The sequence below is a fragment of the Mesoplodon bidens genome (assembly GCF_964165515.1).
Source record: "Mesoplodon bidens genome assembly, chromosome: 11".
NCBI lineage: Eukaryota > Metazoa > Chordata > Mammalia > Artiodactyla > Ziphiidae > Mesoplodon > Mesoplodon bidens.
In genome coordinates this window covers 50,055,307-50,077,483 of record NC_138167.1, presented here as the reverse complement: position 1 = coordinate 50,077,483, position 22,177 = coordinate 50,055,307, and the positions used below count along the sequence as shown (strand labels likewise).

The 22,177-nt window shown below is 35.4% G+C and overlaps 1 protein-coding gene across 6 annotated transcripts in view; it reads right to left on the bottom strand.

Annotated features, from left to right (window-relative positions):
• Positions 1-4,304: 4,304 nt before the first annotated feature.
• Positions 4,305-22,177, bottom strand: part of SCAF11 (SR-related CTD associated factor 11) — a 75,044-nt gene continuing 57,171 nt past the window's right edge. For 2 of the 6 annotated variants that reach the window (XM_081248255.1, XM_081248256.1), the window contains 9 exons: positions 17,197-17,255; positions 16,836-16,945; positions 15,754-15,855; positions 13,873-13,979; positions 10,525-13,227; positions 9,099-9,445; positions 7,861-8,079; positions 7,380-7,499; positions 4,305-7,098 (listed from right to left, as the gene is read on the bottom strand). In XM_081248255.1, coding sequence (XP_081104381.1) covers positions 6,952-7,098; positions 7,380-7,499; positions 7,861-8,079; positions 9,099-9,445; positions 10,525-13,227; positions 13,873-13,979; positions 15,754-15,855; positions 16,836-16,945; positions 17,197-17,255 — 3,914 coding nt within the window. In that variant the 3' untranslated portion in view covers positions 4,305-6,951. The remainder of the gene's footprint in view (positions 7,099-7,379; positions 7,500-7,860; positions 8,080-9,098; positions 9,446-10,524; positions 13,228-13,872; positions 13,980-15,753; positions 15,856-16,835; positions 16,946-17,196; positions 17,256-22,177) is intronic. The other 4 variants (XM_081248257.1, XM_081248258.1, XM_081248259.1 and 1 more) reach the window with 4 other exon arrangements.

The following is a 22,177-nucleotide window of genomic DNA, read 5'->3' as shown; positions in this document are numbered from 1 at the left end:
TCATAGAAAAGAAACTCTAGGTTTAGAAAAATGATTTTCATATTCACCATTCTTCCACCTCATTGGAATTGCATGCTGTAGTTATAGCTTTTGTGCTCTAATATGTAAATATGTCTGTAGTCCCTTCAAGCATTGGTCTCAGCAGAGAATTTGCTAAATATATTTGACCTAATGAAACCAGTTATGGCTTCCCACTTAGGTTTTCATCTTATAGCTTTATAGAACTATATAATGAAATAACATGGACTTGCTGGGTAATGGAATTAAAGTGCTCTTGCACAATTAGTTCTGCATAACCCTCATTCATGAAAAGGTGCTCCTTGCTAGACAGAAACTTGCTGATTTCCAGTATTGTTATTTTTGTCTAAAGTTCTGTAAATACATGCTTTAATGTTATCTTTGAGAAATCTATGTAAATAATATAGTCTACAACATAGAGACTGTAAATTCTGTGTTATATATGTGCCTAGTGCTCTGTTGGCACCCAATAAATTTTAAGTAACAAAATTGATAATCATATAGCCAAGGCATATTTTTCTTCCAAGCTCAAGACAGGATGTGACTATATACTAATGAGACTCAGTAATAGAAGCCACACATGAAAACTCGTCTCATTACTTTATAGTCATGCCATGTATGTTTTTTTAACCATAAAATGACAATAAAAATGATTTTTAAAATGAGAATGTTTTGGATAAGTGACTTCTGTCCTGATCTTAATCACTGTGATTAAAGCATTAAACAATAGAGAAGCACAATGTTCTTTATCACCAAAACGAGCCGCTAAGAAGCAGGAGCACAGCTACAGGATTAACCACGTGGGTCATTTTGACCGAACAGTAATAAAGGAGAAAAGGTAGGACAAGGGCCATAAGAAAATTATAAAGTGTTTTGGGAGTTCCATCATTTGACAGGCTTCATTGGATTGATGGGTGGGGGAAGCCAAAGTGGGAAGGGCTCTGTGGAGAAAAAATGTCTTTTAATTAGAGACTTTAAGGGGCTGTAGATATTTGACAGACTGTATAGTGGTAAGGAAGAGATTATAGATTAACTAGTGCAGGGCTTAAATAACTAGTAAGAGATCAAAGTTATAAACACTTTTCACACAAAATGCATGGAATAAAACTGTTGAAGAATTCCAGGGAGGAGCAAAGTGAGTTGGATGTTGCTAAGCAGAGAAATGGTTTGGCCACCAAGAGAACCTAATGGGCTCCACAAAGTGTAGTCTGGAATTAAAACACAAGGCTGAACCACATTTGGTTGAGAGGGTTCCAGAATCCCTTGACTATACATTATAGCTTCCCTAAACTCATGAGGAAAATGTTTAGCCTTTGCTTTAGAGAGGATTCACTGACTTGAATTATCAGAGATTATGCCCTGTTTACAAGCTAAACTGTGTGAAAGATAACGCTAGCCTAATTTTCAGGTTGACCCTTTAAACAGATCCACTCTTGCAGAGCAGTTGCCTGGGAACCGGCAACTTTTGAGTTATGCTTTGGAAATTGTCATCATTTGTTAAAAAAAAAAATAACTTAGTGAAAAAGGGGAGCTGAGGGCTTCCCTGGTGGCGCAGTGGTTGGGAATCCGCCTGCCAATGCAGGGAACACGGGTTCGAGCCCTGGTCCGGGAAGATCCCACATGCCGTGGAGCAACTAAGCCCGTGCGCCACAACTGAGTCTGCGCTCTAGGGGCTGCGAGCCACAACTACTGAAGCCTGCACACCTAGAGCCCGTGCTCCGCAACAAGCCACCACAATAAGCTGCCCTCAGACCACAACGAAGAGTAGCCCCTGCTCGCCGCAACTAGAGAAAGCCCGCGTGCAGCAACAAAGACCCAATGCAACCAAAAATAAATAATAATAAGGAAAAATATTAAACCTCACATAAGCAAAAACATAACTTATTTTGGGAAAGGTCGCAGTCCATAAAAATGCTCATTGAAAAAGAAAAAAAAAAAGGGAGCTGAAAGCTGCCACCATCTAATATAGAAAGCACACTTTTAAGTGTTGCACACTTCACTCTCTTGCACATTTCTTACAGAAGCATATTTTATGTGATGCATAATTATTCTTTCAGTGGGGAATTATTTTTTCTCCCCAAATTCATGGATTTCTTTTTCCCACTGAGACTAGATTGAAAGAAGGGAAGGAATGAAGAATGGTAGATTTGTCTACCAAAAATCTAAACAATGGCTTTGAGTTAATTGCTGGCCTCTGTATTGTTTTTTTAAAAAAATTTTTACTGTGAAATATACCACCACATATAACAAAGTGCATAAAGAGTAGAGTTTATTATGTAACAACTGCCCAGGTCAAGAAGTAGACCTTGGTAGTCCCCCTCCTTCCCAGGCGTTTGTCCCATCTCAGTCACAGCCTCCTCCCTCCCCCATATCAGTGACCACTATCCTGATTTTGAAGGCAGTCACTACCTTTAAAGGTTTTTTGGTTTTATCACTCTTCCTCGCACCTTATTCCCCCAAGCAAAGTCAGTTCTGTGCTCCCACTATACTTTTTTATTTCAGCCATTACTCCCACATGTGATGTTAGTTTACGGCGTCTACCGATCCTAGGTCTGAATCCTAGGTCTGAAACCTGGCTCTATCACTAAGTAGCTGTGTAACTAGGTAACTCAGTTAAAGCTTTATGCATCTCAATTTTCTCATCAGTAGAACAAAGATAATTACTAGAATTAGTTTTATAGATAAAATAAGGTAAGTATGTCTGACAGAATGCCTATCACATAGTACAAGCTTAATATGCTACTATTGTACCATTCTTTTAGAAAACTGTAGGGCTTCCCTGGTGGCGCAGTGGTTGAGCGTCCGCCTGCCGATGCAGGGGACACGGGTTCGTGCCCCATTCCGGGAGGATCCCACATGCCGCGGAGCGGCGAGACCCGTGAGCCATGGCCTCTGAGCCTGCGCGTCCGGAGCCTGTGCTCTGCAATGGGAGAAGCCACAACAGTGAGAGGCCCGCGTACCACAAAAAAAAAAAAAAAAAAAAAAAAAAAAAAAAAAAAAGAAAACTGTGGTATGATTAAACCCGGTAATATGTGAAGAATCCAAGAATTCCTGACACACAGTAGGTGTGCACTGATAAAATGCATGTTAAGACCCTAAAAACAAGAGCAATCTTACATGCTGTCACAATATCAAAGTTGGAACTAAGAGTAAACTATAAGCTCAGACACTGTGGAGGAACTATAAATTAGGATTTGTAACCTTGTACACAAAAAGATTGGCAGAGGTAAGTCACACAGGGTGTTAGTCAAAACATTGTTTCTAGTAACCAAAACCTGTACATAACTTAAAATGTCCATCAACAGAGGAACACGATATAGCCCCTATAAAATAGAACATGGACATGACTATATCTTCAAGTTATTAAGGGAACTAGAAATGCACAAGTTTACAGGATATAATTCACGTGCTGGGGAAAAAGATCTGTGAAAACTATTTTCCGGGAGCCTTAAAAAGCATCTTATAAATGCATTGAAGCATTTGGGAAAAATAACTTTCTGATGGTTCTCTTTGCAGAGACAAATCAGCTTAGGAAAACAATGGAGTTTTAAACTAAATATATTGTTTTAAACTGAATTTAAAAAATTACACTTCAAGTGTATGTATATAATTACATCTTAAAAAATTTTAGGGGGAAATAAAAACTGATCAAGATATTCTACTTACAGCAATCAAATCCCAGAAAATAATCTGAAATGGGTACAATTTATGTATAAAGATGTTTACATCAGTCATTTATATTAGTACAATTTATATTTTACTAATTTTATTATTTATATTAGTAAAAATAGCTTAATATCCAACAGTGGAGGACTGTTTTAAGTAATGGTATATCCGTGTAATAGAATACTATTATAGCTATTAAAAGTCATGCTGCAGAATTATTAAAATGGAAACTTCTCAATACATTAAGTGAAAATGTTATAACACAGTTACGTGCAGTTTGATCAGTGTTAATAGTTGTTACCTTTAAGTGGTAGGATTACAGGCTATTTTTCTCCTTTTGTTTTTAGGTTTCTTCCCTCTTTTACAGATTTTTAAATTTACTAAATAAGCTGTTCTAATTTCCTACAATGATATGTAATTAGGAAAAAATGCTATTAAAATACATGCTTATAGCTAACTCCGCTTGCTTTACAACTTGGACATGTACGTTAACTATGATGCTAGGCCTAACTACTTTGGTACAAATCCAAGAAATGCTGCAACACATGTTTGGAAAGAGTTTATGTGGTGAAAGTCACCATTTCCCAGGAATCTTAATAATAAAACGTTAAAGACACTACTTTGTTTATCAAAAGAATTTATTAGAAAATATTACATACTACATATCTGTTTAATAAGAGTATTGTTTCAGTAGACAGCACTCCATCCTCATACTACAAACAATGTCTCATGGACCGTGGAGCAAGCACTGTGCTTGTGAAGCTACATCTTTTGGATGGAACATTCAAGCAGTACACACTGTGGCCATTTAAAGGAAAATAATGGAAAAAATATAATTACCAGAGGAGAAAAATAAAAAAATTTGGAATGTTAAAATAACTAATTTTAGTCTCAAAATTCTAGGCATCACTATAGCCTGAAACATCAGTCAATGTGACTAGAAAGTTAAAGAGACCAAGGTTTCAAAGGTTAATACTCAATCTTCATAAATAACAAGAGGAATCTGTAACCCCACAAAATGTTTTTAAGTTTGTGCACATGCAAAATTAATGTAAATTTCTGATAAAAGCAAGAATGGGAAATGTTAAAAAGCAATGTATTTTTTTAACATAAAGCATGCACTTTCTAATACATTCTTAAATATTTCAAAGTTGATTCTAGTCCAGTAATATTCTTCATTAGCTATTTCAATTGCAGGCCAACCAGTACCCCAACCAGATACAGAGTACACTCTTGTTATTCAAGAAAGGTGGAATTAAATTCTTGGCACTGCTACCAAAGATGTGAGACTTTTAACTCTTGACCACACCACCTATTTTTCTTCAAAACTTTTAAACATGTTTGCACAAGCTAAACGGTATAAAGCAAATTTTAAACTGTCATCCAACTCCCAAATGTCACTGAAAGAAAATGTCGGAAAAATATGTTGTGTGATTAAATCAATTTAGGCAACTTGCTACAAAATTTTCTAAATGTGAACCAGCTTTAACCCAAAATAGATTAAAAATTCACACAATTGTTTCTAGAGTTCAAAACTGAAACAAATGAGGTGTGCACTGATATTTAAAACACTGTCTTAATATTTTATTAGAAGAAATATACTTCCAAAACTCTTTCCCCATCATAATCTAAACACAAACCTTAATTAAAAATATATATAAATCAGTAGAATACCATATTACAAATGCCCAGAAATGCAGAAAAAGATCAGAAACTGCTTGGAAATATTTCTACCACTTTTGGGATTATACTCATAATCTAATAAAGATTATGAACTGGCACAATCATTACTGGGGCCAATATTTCAAAATTCGCCTATCAAAGCTAGCACCAGGAAAGTATTATACACATAAAATTGAGAAACAGATAATCTTTACTTCAGAAAAGCACAGTCCTGAAGAGTATTGCTTTCACTATTTAGCTAGTACGAGGGTCAGTCTGTCTCACTGAGGCACAGATCCATCTTTGTGCCATTAACATCTTATCTGAAGTGCTTTCCAGTTATTTGGTATCTATTGAAAACTGTTACTGGAATGAAACAGTTTATCATGGAAATAATCCATTTTTTCTTCCAAGATGCCAAATAAAATAATAAGGCTAGAACATTTTAAACTTACCTTTAATAAAAACAGTACTAAAAAAAAACCAATCTCTAGTCCCTGAAAGCCTAACCAAGACTCCATTATTTAATTCCTCTCCTTTTTCCGAAACACCGGTTTTAATGTCTAGAATTTTGCAACATGGTTAATGGCCACCATATGGTCACCAAATTAACACTTTATTCACTGTAAAGCATTTGGAGATTTCTAAAATGTGAGAAGAATTTCATTAGTGATTAGTCAGATGAGCAAGAACCTGAAAGCCACTGAAGCAATGTCATGATTCTACCGTAGCCACAGGGAAGGGAGGGTCACTACTTAAAAGCAATTCTCCAATTGGCTCAAACAATTTACCATCTCTGATAAGTAGAAGATATTATGGAAGAACATAATTTTTACAAAGTCAACATTTTCTCCAAACAGGTCTTCTAAATTCAACAGAGCTTAGACTGCCAAAGTTGTAAATCTAGCAAATCAAATTGCTTCATCTCAACTGGGGGAAAAAAAGGCACAAAAGAAAAACAAGCAGCATAAACTTTATTTGGTGATACAATAGGTGAACAGTGTTCTAAAGTTTTGAACACTGAATTTTACTCGTGTGATAATTTGTTTTCTATCTAAGCAATTTACTCAGATGTGTGCTTTAAAAATACACAGTAGGAACCCTGCAATTGGTATGTTCTGTTACTAGAAATATTTTTCATGGTAATACATTATTTATCTTTGTATAATTAGAGAGAAAAATCATAAAGATCATACTTTATTTTTAGCCTGACAGAATAAATGTATTATATATATCTCTTCCAAAACCAGTGCACTCAGAAGTTCATCATTTATGCACTCCATTGTTCAAATCAAAAAGCTGTACATCTTCCAGTATCCACAATATAACACAGTCCTAGTAAAAATGCACATTCCTTTACCCCTTTACTTTCCCTTGAATTTGTTTTTATTTGGGGGGGGGAGGGGGAGGAAGGGAGGAAAAGATATAGAAGTTGCGGTGCAGAACTATATTTATTTAGAGCAAAACATTATATCCTACATTAAAAAAAATAATTTTATCAAAACCAAATTTCAATCACAGTTATGTATGATTTTCCATTAAAGGTACATGTTGAAATTGCACTTTGCAGGTATCTTGATAGTGTCCTTTATAGTGCTCCCCACTTCAGCCTGTGTTTTTATCAGCAGACACAGGTTCTTCCAGAGTTTTCTTTTGGCTTCCCTTCCGTGAATATTTGTATTTGTCTACATAGGCTTTAACCAGATTTGCCACTTTGGTAGAATTTACTTCTCCACTCTTACTATGGCAAACCTATAAAAAAAAGAAGGGGGAATATTTTTCTCATACTTAAACAGATTAAAGGAAAATGGAAAGCTTTATGAAAAACAAATATGCCAAAGATAACCAGACATTTTTTAATGTTTCATTATCTCCTGTCGGGTACGTGTTTCGTTATCTCAAAAGGTAAAAAAACAGACAAGAACGGTAGAAGCTACCTCTTACTATTTTAATTAATTTAATTAAGCATTCCTTTATTAAAACAGGCATGTTCAAAACAATATGTACATAACTACACTAAAGCTATAACTTACTTTATCTACCGCTTTCCGCACAATCTCTTTATATTCTTCCTTGGTGATATCTTTATTTTGATAAAATGGCTTAATGGCCAATTTTACCTCCTGTGCTGCTTTTTCTTGAATTTGCAATTTCTGGTAAGAGGAAAATGTATAATTATTATTTGCCCAATCACGTACTTTCAAAAAAAATTCTTTAAAAATATAAAATTGAAAACACTGTACATTTACATTATTGCAAGGAACTATTCAAATATTAGTGTTATAAATACAAAAGTTATTTACTAACACATACCAAACATTTCTAAAAATAAATATGAAATACTACCAGTAATTCAATTGGCACCAACATATTTAGACAGAACCCTTTAAATAATATTGGAATTTAAGACTATCAACAATAAATTCCCTTCACCACTTATACAATAGAAAGCTGTTATTTTTTCATCTTTATCATATACAGAATTATGTAGGTTGCTCTCAACTTTGAACTTGCCTTGTCTGTCTTCGAGCTATCTGCGCTGGCTTCCACTGTAACACTTACTTTGCTTTCCGCCAATTTTACAGCAGCATTAGAAGCTCTGCTGTGACTTGATGACGAAGTATTACCAGAACTTGGTCCCTGAACTGTTCCCATATTTCCTGGGGCTGCTGTCGGAGCAGGCAAGACTGGTGTACTCATGTTATTACTTACATGAGAAGCACTAGGAATACCCTGTTTTAAAGAGTTATCATCAGTTAATGAGTTACTTGTACTCAATAAAAGTCTTTTAGTCACCTATTAGAAATAACATCAAAAAAAAATCATAGCAATCCAATACTTAAGTACTTAAGGGAAATGCATATTTCAGGTCATTTATATCTAAAGGACTCTGAAGAAAAATGAGTAACATTCCTAAACAGAGCCCCATTTAAATATTTCATGATGACTTTAAAAAAATATATATGTATTGTAATGTTCTGACGGCAACACTAAAACCAACAAGCAGCAGAGCAGCATTAATAACAGTATCTTTCCTACAAGGCTCTTTAGAGTAGGTGCCCCCCCTTCAAAGGCGGAGGAAAGTGAGGCAGTGAAGTCAAACGACTTGCGGTGAGTTGACAGCAGAAAAAGATACAAGATCCCGAATCCCCACAACCCTGCTCTTCCAACTCCTGCTGTCAGGATTCTAGAATTTCTGAGATGTAGACATGAAACTATAATCAACACAATGTTTACAGATCATTATTGAAATTTTTCTATATTTAAGAAGTGCCTCAGAGGCACTTTTTTCAGCATGGTAAATTCATGAAAGTGAAACACAGAAGGTAATGACAATGAACAGCTTTATCTGGTGTTTGAACAAAACAGTACAAGGTTTATCACAGTACCCAATCACAACAAGTTCCCACCCCTTAAAAGTCCAATAAATCAGGGAAAGTGTCCACCACTTGATTCTAGTTTGGCTCATAATTTGGTCTTTTTAACCTGACCAAAAAACCTGTTTGGGTATCAGCAATAGCCTATAAGTAGCTCAGATTTGATATTATGCATTCAGTTCATTTGCTCATTTGGGAGTGGGAGGTTTGGGGAAGGACAGTGAAAAAGGGGTTACGAAGGTTTACCATAAACCTAACCAAATAAGTCATTGTGTATGGATATCCAGCCAGGAAGCCCTTTCTTGAACATCTGTCCCTAATAGCTAAATGTTTACAATGGCTATGTTGATTAAACTTGAGTTGCTGAAAACATACCTGCAATTGCTTTCCATCTGGCTGTGAAGCAATGTAGCTGACTTGCTGGGATGGAGGGGGAGGGGGTGGTGGTGGTGGTGGTCCCTGAGATACACTGGTGGGAGCAGCTACCTGCATGAGAGGTACTCCTGTGTGCAGATGCAAGGGCAGCTGAGGATGAATGTTAAACGGATTGCGCTGGAGATTCATCAAAGGAGCATGAACACCCACTGGATATGGGAAGATATTCATAGGCTGGTGTTGTGCATTCATTTGTTGCTGCATTACATTCATTTGTGGTTGCATCATATTTATAGGTAGCTGAGAACCATCACCTTGTTGGTTTGTTTGGTCTTTTAGGTTAGAATCTATCAAAAGAAAAAAGGCTTATGAAAAAAATTCATGTTACAAATTTCTTTAGCCAGAGAAACAAAGAACCACTGGTTACAATAAAATAGCAATTAACAGAACACCTAAACCAATACCCAATTATTCAGTTTAATCCTGTCATTCCTAAATAATGTGGGTTGATTTTCTAATTGAAAGAAAACATTCAACTAAAATTATTTTAAAGCATAACTTCACACAATAACATCGGTCAACACTCACAAAGAATCAGTAGCTCAAGAAACTTCCTAGTTAAAGAAATAATCACAGAAAATTTAATTAGATTACTAAATAAGAAGGTTAATCACTTTTTTAAAATCTGCAACAGAGTTTTTCTTGCAATGTTCCCAAGAAAAGTCAAGGAAAGATAAATCTTTTTTTAGCAGAGTGACTTATTTATAGGAAAACAATGATCAAAAAATTTCAAGTGCAGGGCTTCCCTGGTGGCGCAGTGGTTGAGAATCTGCCTGCCGATGCAGGGAACACGGGTTCGAGCCCTGGTCTGGGAAGATTCCACATGCCACGGAGCAACTAGGCCTGTGAGCCACAACTACTGAGCCTGCGCGTCTGGAGCCTGTGCTCCGCAACAAGAGAGGCCACGACAGTGAGAGGCCCGCGCACCGCGATGAGGAGTGGCTCCCGCTCGTCACAACTAGAGAAAGCCCTCCCACAGAAACGAAGACCCAACACAGCCATAAATAAACAAACAAATAAATAAATAAATAGAATTCAAATAAAACATTAAAAAAAAAATTTCAAGTGCACACATCTGATATAAATGAAACAGAATTTAAATCCTGCAGAGAACTATCTCAAATTCTTCTACTGTAGCAAATTATACTTAAAATATTTATGTCTTTGGCAAGGTTTGGGGCAGGCATGGGGTGAAAAAAGAAATATTGAAGTGTATATCTATTATACAATACAAAGTGACTTGTAAATAACTGGGATTCATTTTAACATAAAACTATAAATAGGGATTATTTCAATTCATATAAATAAGGTATTAAATTTATAATCTCTTTCTTCAAATAAAAGTGTTGATAAATAAACATGTTACCCTGTTCAGTTGTTTCCTCCTCTTGTCTCATCCATCCAGACTGTGGACCTGAAGAATTCCTCCCTCGTCGTGAATAATAGTTTTGTACATCTGCTGGCAGAGTCTTTCTCACAGCCCAACTAGATGCAGATGTCCACCCCGACCTATCTGCAGGTGTATCAAATGAGAACTCTTGCTCACTTTTCCGTTTATAGGGCTGCTGTTCCACAAACTTGAAAGTCTCATTCCCTGAACTATTTGAATTCCCTGAGAGGGGTTTTCGGGTTTGCCACCTGTTTTCATTTTGATCTGTGTAGGCAAAACCACCTCTGTAGGCGCCTCTGCCACGGTTACCTCTACCACGGTTCGACATCCAACCTGAACCAAAGTTTTTATTCCAAGAATTCCCTGAATTTTCATTTCTATTTTCTTCCCAATGAGAATCTTTTAACTTTTCTGGATTTCTGGTCCTCGGATCAGGCCCAGAATTTATTTTTTCTGTTACCCAACTGGGACAGTCATTTCTATGTTTGTCAGCAGAATTTGAATCATCAGCATCTGGACTGATGTCATTTTTTTCTTTTCTTGTATTTTCATTCTGTTTCTCTGAGTCATTCTTTCTGTATCGATCATTTCCTCGTGGACATCTCCAACCATCATTTGCCCATCTTTCCTTCCATCGAGGAGAATAACTGACTCTGTCATTTCTACCAAATGATGAACTCTTACTTTTTGTTCTAGATCTTGATGGTGACCTAGAACGAGATCTGGACCGAGACCACCTTCTGGTTCTCCTTTCTCTATCTCGATCTCTCTTTGGGCCATCTCTATCACTTTCTCTTTCTCTGCTCCGGGACCTGGATTTTTCTCTTGGGGAGGAATCTTTCAGTCTTGACTGAGATCTTCTGTTCTCTCTAGAAGTGTCTCTTTTTGGGGAGAGTGATTCAGATCTTTTGCCTTCCCTAGTGCTATCTCTTTTTGGAGATCGAGACTGAGATTTCCTCCTTTCTCGTGGGTCCTTTTTTGGGGACTGAGAACGAGATTTTCTCCGTCCTCTTGAAGATTCTTTCTTGGGAGATGGTGATCGAGACTTCCTGCTTTCTTTTCCAGTTTCTCTTTTGGGAGATGGAGACTGAGACCGCTTCTTTTCTCGTGCAGTGTCTTTGTTGGGAGACCAAGTTGTAGATGGAGAATGAAATCTAGATCTTCGAGTACGAGGCTTTTTGGCTTTATCTATCGTATCTATTGGGATTTCAGATGGTTGAGATACAGTTTCAACCTTTTCATTTGAAGGACAAGAAGATGACATATTCTTTAGGGAACTGTGCTCCACAGAATTTTCATTCAATTGTTTAGCATCAGCATTTACAGATGGTTCGAGTTCAGATTCATTCTGGTCACTGCAAAATGAATCACATTCCATAGGTATCATTTCATTATTGTCCTCACTAAAATGCTTCTGAATCAGTGCAACATGTGTTTTAGGCAATTCTGTAGATCCGGGATGTTCAACCAGAGATTCAGTCTTTTCTTCGAAAGATTTGTCCAATTTGGTGTTAAGATTTTTTTTTAATAAATTGTTTTCAGAGTCCTGAATACTATTGAAATTTTCATTCCCTGAAGTATCACATGTTGCAATTATTTCTGCATCTTCATTTTCAACATGCCCAAGCAAATGAACCTCTGAGCTCTCAACAGATTTTTTGTCCACTGTTTGTATAATTCCACCCTCAGAAGATTCTAATTTGGGGCTGTCAATAAGATGTTCTGTTTTTACTGTAGAATCTTTATGATCAGTAATTTTTACTATAGGACTCTCCATAACTTTTTCTTCATTAACTGCTGACTCTGCTTTCTCAGGGATCTCACCTAGGCTTGATATAGGTTGGTATACTTCAATTTCAGATCCTGAACATGTAAGAAAATCATTTGGAAGATGATCTGTACATCCATCTGCTTTTACTTCTGATTCTGAAGGTAAAGCTATTTGGTCTTGATTTTCCAATGGGTCACCTCCTTTTTCAGAAGTATTCTTAGAAATCTCACTTTCCAGACATAAAATATTAGCCTCTATACCTGTAGTCTCAACTTTTTGAATTTCCTCCTCCTCTCCAACTAGCACAGGAGGATCTTGGGTACCAGACTCAGAATATAAAGATTCTACTCTTTCCTCTGTATCATGGGTCTCACTATGTTCCTCACTTGCTTCTACTGGCTCACTGCAACTTCTCAAGCCATTAGCAGACTCATTTTCTACATTTATCTGCACAGTGTTACTACTTTCTACATCTGATTGCTGTTCTTTCTCTAACACAGGTGGTATGTCAGATTCTACTATTTCTTCATCTGCTGAATCACTGGAAGATGATTTTTCAGGGGGAGGTATAGAGCTCCGAAGTTTCTTTTTCAGTAAAGGTAGTTTTCTTCCTCTTCTTACAGACTTCCGTTTTGGAGCCTGCCTTGTTTGCTTTTCTGACTCACCTGAAGAGGAAACACTTACAGATGGATTATTACTATCTGGGGCATCACACCCAGAATTATTTGATACTGGGGACCTCTGAGACTGACTGACTGGTTCAGCTCTCGTGTTACGTGTAGATCTCCTTGTTGGAGTTGTTGCTGCTGGTTTTCGTCTTGATCCTCTGGTGTTTGAGGTACCAGAAGTTTGCTTCTTCTCTTCTCCTTCTTGAGTATGTGCTAATGCATATCCTTTGCAAGAAGTACCTAATAATACATGTTTTTTAAAAAGTAAAAAGTCAGTGTATGTTTCAAAAAATGATAATAGTTTGGCTTAAGCTTATTTTAGCATAAAATAGACATCTATAACAGAGTGAAACAAAATATACTTGTGAATCAAATTATAAATGCATAGCTACTAACACCTGAGTAATACCAATTTTTTAATGCTACTGAAATGAGTTATCCCAAGACTTGAATCCATGTGGGCAATTTTATAAGGAAAAAAACTAAAGAAAATGTTTCGTCTGATAACTGCCATTTGCTTAATGAATCACTAGGCAAAAGCAAGAGACAACAGGTATCCACAAATAGTAAAGATTCAAACTATTTGTTCATAATTAATAGGAGATATTACTTTAAAGATCTATGGTTTGAACATTGAAGCCCTAAATAGAAAGGAGACTTCTAATCAGTTCCTCAAAGACATGAAGCTGTAATTTCTTAAAAGGAATTTTCTAGTTGGGACAATTTTAAAGTCAAGTCACTGTACAAATATTTATAGAAATATCTAGGACTTACTATCTATACCTTATTTTACACTTTTTCTAAGTCATCAACATTCATACTTTTTATGAGACTGAAAGAGGCTAATAACTTTTTTTAAACTAGAAAGAATTTCAAAAACTTTACCAAAATTTTCTAAAGATATGGTACTTGTTGGAAAAATAGTTCTTGGCAACACAGAGGAGGTGAGAGGAAGCACTTCTGTTTCAATATTCCAGGGTATAAAACTAATTCTGAAAATTCAAAACAAAATAAAGACATTTTTGTTTAAATGGTTTAAAAATTAAACCAGCAATTTAAAGGTACTCATTTTCCAAATCAGGTTAGCAACATTAAAATACAGGGTGCTTAACTTATTTTTTGCCAAATAGCTAAAAATGTAAGCTCAAGGTTACTCATTGTTCAAAGATGGCTACCAACTGGCTGCAAAAAACAAAAACGAAACAAAAAACCTTTTAAAAGCATGTTTTTCAATAAATTAATAGCAAAGGGAGATCAAAGGCAACTTAATACATAACAGTTGTTTCTTATTTAAATAAGTTAATGCAGTACTTTGTCAAAAAAAATTTTTAGCCTTTTTTTCCCACTACTCTAAAAAATAATAAATTTGGATAATAAAATGCAGATAAATAAAATACACAAATGAAATGCACAGATTTTAAGTGCACAGTGTGATGACTTTTGACCAATGTATATACCCGTATAACCTCCACCCCAAACAAGAAATAGAACATTTCCGCCATCCCAGAAAGCTCCTTCATGCCCCTTGATCCAGCCCCCCTCCACTTCCAGGCAACCAAAGAGATAATTTAGTCAAGTTAATCAAATCAGGTTTTAAAGAAATTATCAAGGTCAAAGGGGAATCAGTCCATAAATTTAAAAAAAGTAACAAAAACAAAACTACATCACTTGAATTTTGAATGTGATAACCATCATGGATGGTTATCACATTTTTTATTAGACTTCTTTATGTTTTTACAGCATATATCAAGGCCAAAAACATCAAAATAAATACATTTTTAAAAAGGAAAAAAAACACCTGATTTCTATTGTTATGTTATATTCTAAAATTCCTCAATCTGAGGATGATGGCTCTTCAAGGTTACCAGGGTCTCTATAGACCTGCTAAGACGCCAAAGTTTCTTCATTCACAACCAATCCACCCTCAGCTTCTTCCTACTCTTGACTCTTATTTTGTTCAGTCAGGTCTCCTAACAAAACACTATCTCACCCAGTCTAAGGTGAGATTCTGGAGTAGGAGGAAAGAAGCTTGAAGAACAATGTGCAACTTGCACATATATAAAGAAAACAGCTCTAAGAAAAGGTTTCATATTATACATAACTGGACTTTCTAATTTACTTATGTTCCACTGTTATTCCTAGAGGGTGAAGGCCCTTCGCAGAACTGTATTACAATGATATATAAAAGTTACAGTATGTTACAGGAATGAATATAAAACTCTGGCAAGGAACTTGGTCTTTACATAGGAGCCTGATTTAAGTATACATCGTGTACCTACCAATGTGTTAATAGCTTCAGAATAAACTAAGAAAGAAAGAGCTAGATTATAGAAAGTCATGAATGCCAGGGCAAAGTAGGGACTTGATCAAGTAGTTATTTAGAATAACACTGTGGAAATGGGAAGTGTCATGATAAAATCAGTGCTTCAGCTAATAGCACACAGGGAAGATTGGAATGGAGGAAAAAATAGAAGAAGGATGGAAGATCTGAATGCTATTACTAATAATGAATCTTATCATTTGGGTGCTCTCCCTGTTAAAGTAATCAAATATCTACATTTATTAAACAAATAAATAAAATATTCTTTACTTTTCAAGGGGTTCTTTAAATAGGGGCTTTTCATTAGTCATCTGAAACACCGAAGTTGAATTAAACAAAACTTTCTTAGAAACATACCTATTGAATAAGATACCTCTGTGCCTTATTAATGATATCTTATGCACATGTTAGCATGTAGACACTTTAGTAAACAATTATTTTTTTACCTTCCAATTCCAGGTAATGTATCAGGAAACCATGACAATTCCAGTTCCTGTCTCTTCTGCCTAATCAATGCACTGATTTCATTGACTTCTATAAATTCTGTACTAAAAGATAAATTTTAGACCCTCATCAGAATTCCAAATATTTAAGTTCAGAATAACAACTGGGTTATACCATAAATAGCAGAAGTTTTTATACCTAGCATTATAAATCATGTTTTTTTAAAAAGAACCTTCTTCTATTTAAACACTTTCAAAATGAACTCATTCCTAAACTAAAAATTTTATATTATAAATCTAAATTGTACTAATCTGATTCATAAAAATAATGCTTGACTTTCTATCTTGAGTGACAGAATTTTTAAAAAGTCAATTCAGACTAATATCCTTATTATTGAGAGAAAAAAGCAACACTACTTCTATCCCATGAACCAAAGTTGCAGCAAGCAGTTCCAGCCAAAATTCTAGGTGCAATAGTTTGCCATCTGAAACTAAGCATAAGACAAAAGAAGAAAGTAAAGGAAGGCATGGTTATTTTTGTAACCAAAAATGGGTACAGTTCAGTTTTTCAAAAGGCTACTCGGATGTAACTGTTTTCTTTGGTACCTTGCCAACCTCTAAAATTAAATCACAATCTTAATCTGTCTTGTTCATTCAACCAACTCCATGTGATTTTAAAACTCCAACTTAATCTTCAAATTCCACAAATATCTACTCAGTATCTATAATGCCAGTTACTAAGGATTCAAAGATGACTGAGTCTACTCTGAAAGTGTTCTGCTTTATTAGGTACTTCCCTCATCATTTAACAAGTAGCCTACTTCTCTATCACATAAAAACCTTGTGTAGAACAACTTAATTTATTATTAAGGAAAAGGAAGACCACTAGCATAGGCAGTCACTGCATAATAGAGGGTCACAAAGTAACAGGTTTCCCTTTGTTTATTTGCCAAAAGAAACAAAAACATAAAACAAGCTGCTTTCATAATGTTTGTTGAGTCAAGTTTAAATTTCTACCAAAAGTTAACTACAATAACTAAAATATCAAATATAAAAAGCATATATTAAAAGCAGAAAATACTAACCGGTAAGCTGTACAGGTAAAAGAAGATTCTCCAGTGTGACTACCAGAAGAGAAGATATTGGAGAAAAAATTTCTGAAGCACTGATTTGTACACGGATTTGATCTTTGAGGCTAGAAAAGTAAAGAGAGGTTGGTGTTACAGCAAACAAAATCTTTCCATAATAGGTAGGTAATATTGGGTTAGCCAAAAAGCTCATTTAGGTTTTTCTGTTAAATCGTACTGAAAAACCCAAACAAACTTTTTGGCCCACCCAATAGTTATATTTAAATATTTTGATATACCTGAGGCACTAGAGTTATGTACCAAAACAATAATAAACTGTTATTATCTAAGAAAAATATTTTTCTTTATTTCAACAAACCTTATTTGTCTTTATTATTGCATTTTCTTTTCCTCCCATTTCACTGTATTTAGAGTTTCCTGTACAAAGACACAAAAAGATCTTGCCTTAATTTTTATTTTAAAAGGTTTTAAATGAGTATTGATACTGGCATATTGACAAAAGAAGGTTAAAATGTATAGAAAAGTTGTATTTAAAATAACAGTACTTGCATTTAAATAATTTTTTAAAATGCTAATTTTATCTTGTTAAGCCACAGACAAAAGGAAAATATAAGAGGGCACAATACAGAAAACTAGCGAAGCATGTAAAATTGCTACGCTCGGAGCTTTAAGTATTAAAATTCTAGTCAATATTTTCTGGCACCATGTGCAAACTTAAACCATCTTATAATGAAAGGCATATAAAATAAGTCCAATTATTTAATATCAATAATGCACTTAATATATCCTTTCAAGTTATGACCTAAACAACAGGTATTGTTAACTCACCTCAAGTAGAAGCTGGCCAGCTTCTGGAACTGGGGCCATCAGCCCTTTTCAACCATAAATTACCATTTGGCCACAGTCACCAACTTCAATTAAGTACCCTCCCCCCTTCCTCCTCAAACTTTATAGAATTAGGAAAAGTAGAAGTGTTGATTAAAATAGCTTTCTGCTATACCAACGTTTTTGGTTTTATTGCTTACGACTTATTTTTTGGTTTTACCTGTCTCATCTGAAATTTCTATGGATACATACTTCCAGGTTAAGGAAGATAAAGGACGAATAGTTTCTGCTAACCACAAAAATTGTGTTAACATCTTTATAGATTACTGCTCCTGGTTTTTCTTTATCATCAAACCTATGTTATTAGTCATCTCTACCTATCAATACACTTGTCTGCAATAAAGTGCTGCTGGTACTGCCACTGCTCTCTCCTCAGAACTCTGGGAAAAGTTTACAGTACAATCAACAACTGGTCTTTCAAATCTCCAGCCAAGCTTGTCTCACAAAGGCCCTACTAACTTTGTTCAAAATAAATCAACCTGACTGACTGGGAGGCCTGTTTCCTGCCACTGTAAGATTGTAAGTATTTTGGGTTTCTTCTGTCAGTCCAGTTGGTAACAGCCTACTTTCTACTTAATAACATACTAATTTCCTTTTAAGTTACTATACAACAGCTGTATGGTTTCATGCTATTATCCATCCTTCACACATGTCCCACCCAGAACTGCTGTAACAAATGAAATTTCATGCTGGGGAGAGGGGTGCTGGCTGAGTTCCAGGAACTTATTTTCCTACCCTTTGATGTATATTTAAAAGATGATACTGATTTTTTCAAGTGGTTAAAGAAGCCAGGAATAAAAATGTGTGATAGGTACCCAGCCACATTCTTAGAAATTACAATTTCCTTCAACTATACCGAGAATTGCTGTGTTGTAGCTACACAGTATTTTTTATGCCCAAAGGGTGCTAAGCTGTTCTCATTCAGGTTTCATTCACTCAATACTGAATAAGTATGTACTGTTTACACAGCATTCCTTCACTTGGAAGCCTATGTCAAGAAGCCACCACAGATGAAATGCTCTCTGTGGGAAGAGCTGTTAGTTTTCTGGCCAATGCTAAGTATGAAAATCTCGTCCAAAAGCTATTTCACATATTTCTGGGTAATTATGAGCAGCTCCAATGGTGGATTTGTCTAAACTGTGGTTTCCTAGAGACCATTTCACAAGTTCATTCTACTAATCTATCCTTTGGGCAGCAGTGATACATCTTTTCATTTAATTTTTATCAAAGTAATGCATGTACATACTTTAAGAAGTCAAACAGCATTTCTAGACTTATTAAAAAAAACAAAACTATAGCAATCCCCACTCCTGATTTCAGCTCCACCAAAGCACTCATCAAATCCTTTAGCTGTTTCCTCTCATATTTACTTCTTTATTTCTAAATAACATGCTTATACTACTCTACCTTGATTTTTTTGGTTTCAGATATTTTCCAATTTTTTTTTCTATAGGAGATAAAGACTTTTGCTCCTCTAATGTTCTTTTGATATATCAACATTTGACATAAGCAATATTACATAATTATAACTATACAGACATTCTCAGCTGAACCATGTACTGAATTATGATTACTTTTCTTGCACAACTTCTTGCTTCTCCTAGGGATAATGACTGCTTTGTTTTCTTTTTTCTTTAATATATTATCTATCATTAACTTAGCTAACTCTATCACAAAAGTATAAATTTCCTCTTAATACACTCAAATACATCAATTCACCCATCAAGTTTGCTCCCCACTCTCTTGGAAATACTCTTCTTTTGTCTTGCTCCAATCTGAACTGATAACTCTCTAAAAGCTGCTGTTCTACCGTCATTCTGAGACTGTCCTCTATCATCGTCACGATCTCCTTTTTTCCTGGGTCGAAACTCATTTTCTTATTTTTTTTCTCCTTTCTGTTTCTTTTAGGAACTCATTTTCTGAACCTCACATCGTTCCTTTGTTTACATTCTCACTGTGACACATACATATCCTCCAGGATAATTATGAGGGCAGATGTGTGAGAATGAATTTTTGAGCTCTTATGTATTTGAGAATGTCTTTATTTTGCCCTAACACTTGACTGATGGTTTGGTAGTGTACAGAATTTTCTAGGTGAGTAATTGTTTTCCCCAGAATTTTCAAGGCAGTGCTCCACTGCTCCATGTGTTGTTGCTGACAACATTCTTTTACACATGGTCTATTTTCTCTCTCTAGAAGCTCTTCAAATATGTTATATGCAGAGTTCTAGGATTTTATAAAGCAGTGTGTTTCTTTCCTCATTTACTAGGTATTAGGTTAATTATCTGGATACTCATACTCTACTATTCTGGGAAATTTTCTTTTGTTGTATTTTTCTTGATAAATTTCTCCCTTTTATTTTTCCTTTCTGGAATTTTAGTACTCAGTACTGGAACCTCATGAACTAATACCCTATCACCTCTTTGACTTTTGTCCCACTTTCTGAGGTTTCTAAGCTCATTTTCCACTTCTGTTCAATATTTTAAACTTCTACTATAATATTCTTAATTTCCAAAAGTCTTCATTTTTTAGTCTTTTCTTGTCTCACTGATGAAATATCCCTTCTCTTATCTCTGAGGATATTAATTTTCAAGTAGTTCCCTGTTTCCCAGCACTGGGTTTTTATCAGGTTCCTTTCCTTTGTCTCTTTATTGATCTCTATTATATTGGAGGTTCCCTCAAATCTCTGGTGATCCTTGATTGTTTGCGGGACACTAAAATACTGATTGAAGATGATGTGGATGGGTGGTCAGTGCCTTTCAATGGCTTTCACTGTAAGGTGATCAAGCACAGATTTGGCTATTTCATTCAGAGACACCCAAATGGCAGTATCTCCAAGTCTTTTAGGCAAGACAGTATCCTGGAAGATACCTTCTATCTCCCACTTTGGGAATAAGCAAGATAGCAAGTGCTTTGGGAAATGATCATGGGTAGGGAACTAGAGGCCTCAACATCTGACTTAATTTCCTTTTCTTTACTCTGTTGTTTCCTCTACCCCCATTTGTGCTACAGTTTAATCTGGTTCAACCACTCATTCTAGAGAGTAAGCCTCCAGTCTTTGCCTGTATAGACTCCTTCCCCTACACTGGCCAGAAATCTACAGGATAAACTGCTCCTTTAAAAAAATTTAACCAATTCTGTTTTTCAGCACAACCGCATATACCTGCTTTCATAGATAACAGAGGCCCCCAGACCCAAGACTAAGGTTCTATGGTACGTGAACTGATTTGCTTCTTAACCCCACTCTCTCCATGAAAGGTTTGGGCTTCAGCTTTCTGCTAAGACAGTTTACCATTCACCTCAAACAACCATTTTCAAGCTTCTATTTTATGGACATCTCTTATCTGCTGTCCCTTCTCTCTAGTTCTCTTATCTTTTTGGCTTTAAATTTTTATTTTCTTTTCATTCCTTTATGGTCATTTCCATAGAGTTCTAGGAGGGATAAGAGAATTAAACAGGTGTTCAATCTGTTATGCTTAACTGGAAGCTTATCTTATTTTTTTGAATTCAGTATATCCCAAAAGATGTTTCATGACAACATCTTTTTCTACAATATGAACCAGTATAACAAAGGCTCTGAGCCTAGAGCCTAGTACTTGGCAGGCACTCAATTAAAGTTTGATTAATTGATTCCCAATTAATAGAGCCATAATTAAATGGATCTAGCATGTACCTAAGGAGGTACTCCATTAAGAAATGCCTTAAAAGGGGACACTTCTTATAAACTACATCAATTATAAACTATTAGCCCAAACCAAAGATTATTATGTTCATTCCAAGAACAAAGTACATAAAGGAGTTTAAATTAAAAAGAAGTATGTAGGGAGGGTAGGAGGGAGACGCAAGAGGGAGGAGATATGGGGATATATATATATATGTATAGCTGATTCACTGTGTTATAAAGCAGAAACTAACACACCATTGTAAACCAATTATACTCCAATAAAGATGTTAAAAAAAAAAAGTATGGCAACTCAGTTATCTAGTATGACTGAAGAATGAAAGTGATATTTTCTTAACAAATTCTCCAAAAGGTATGCTGTCTAATCTTACACAATACCTCCAGTGAGGCAACACCATCTCCATTAAATGAAGACAGTAAATTAAACAGTTTATATAATTTTATTAGAGCCACAGATGATTTAACAGAAACACTAGTAAAAAACCAAAGTGGCTCAACTTCCAATAAAATTATCTATTAGGCCTGCTGAAGTTTTAACTAATGTTATACTAATAATTTCTAATCCAGATAAAAGAATTTCACAATTTCATACACTCTATACATTAGTTTGAGTTTGTATAATATAAAGATAATAACTCAAGGGAGAAAGTCACACACGAATGTTCAAAGAAGAGCCCCTTCCCACTTCGAAAAACTGGAAAAAATTAAAGACACTAAACCGCATTGCTTCTGAAATCTAGCCAAGCAATCATAAAAAGACAGATAATATTTT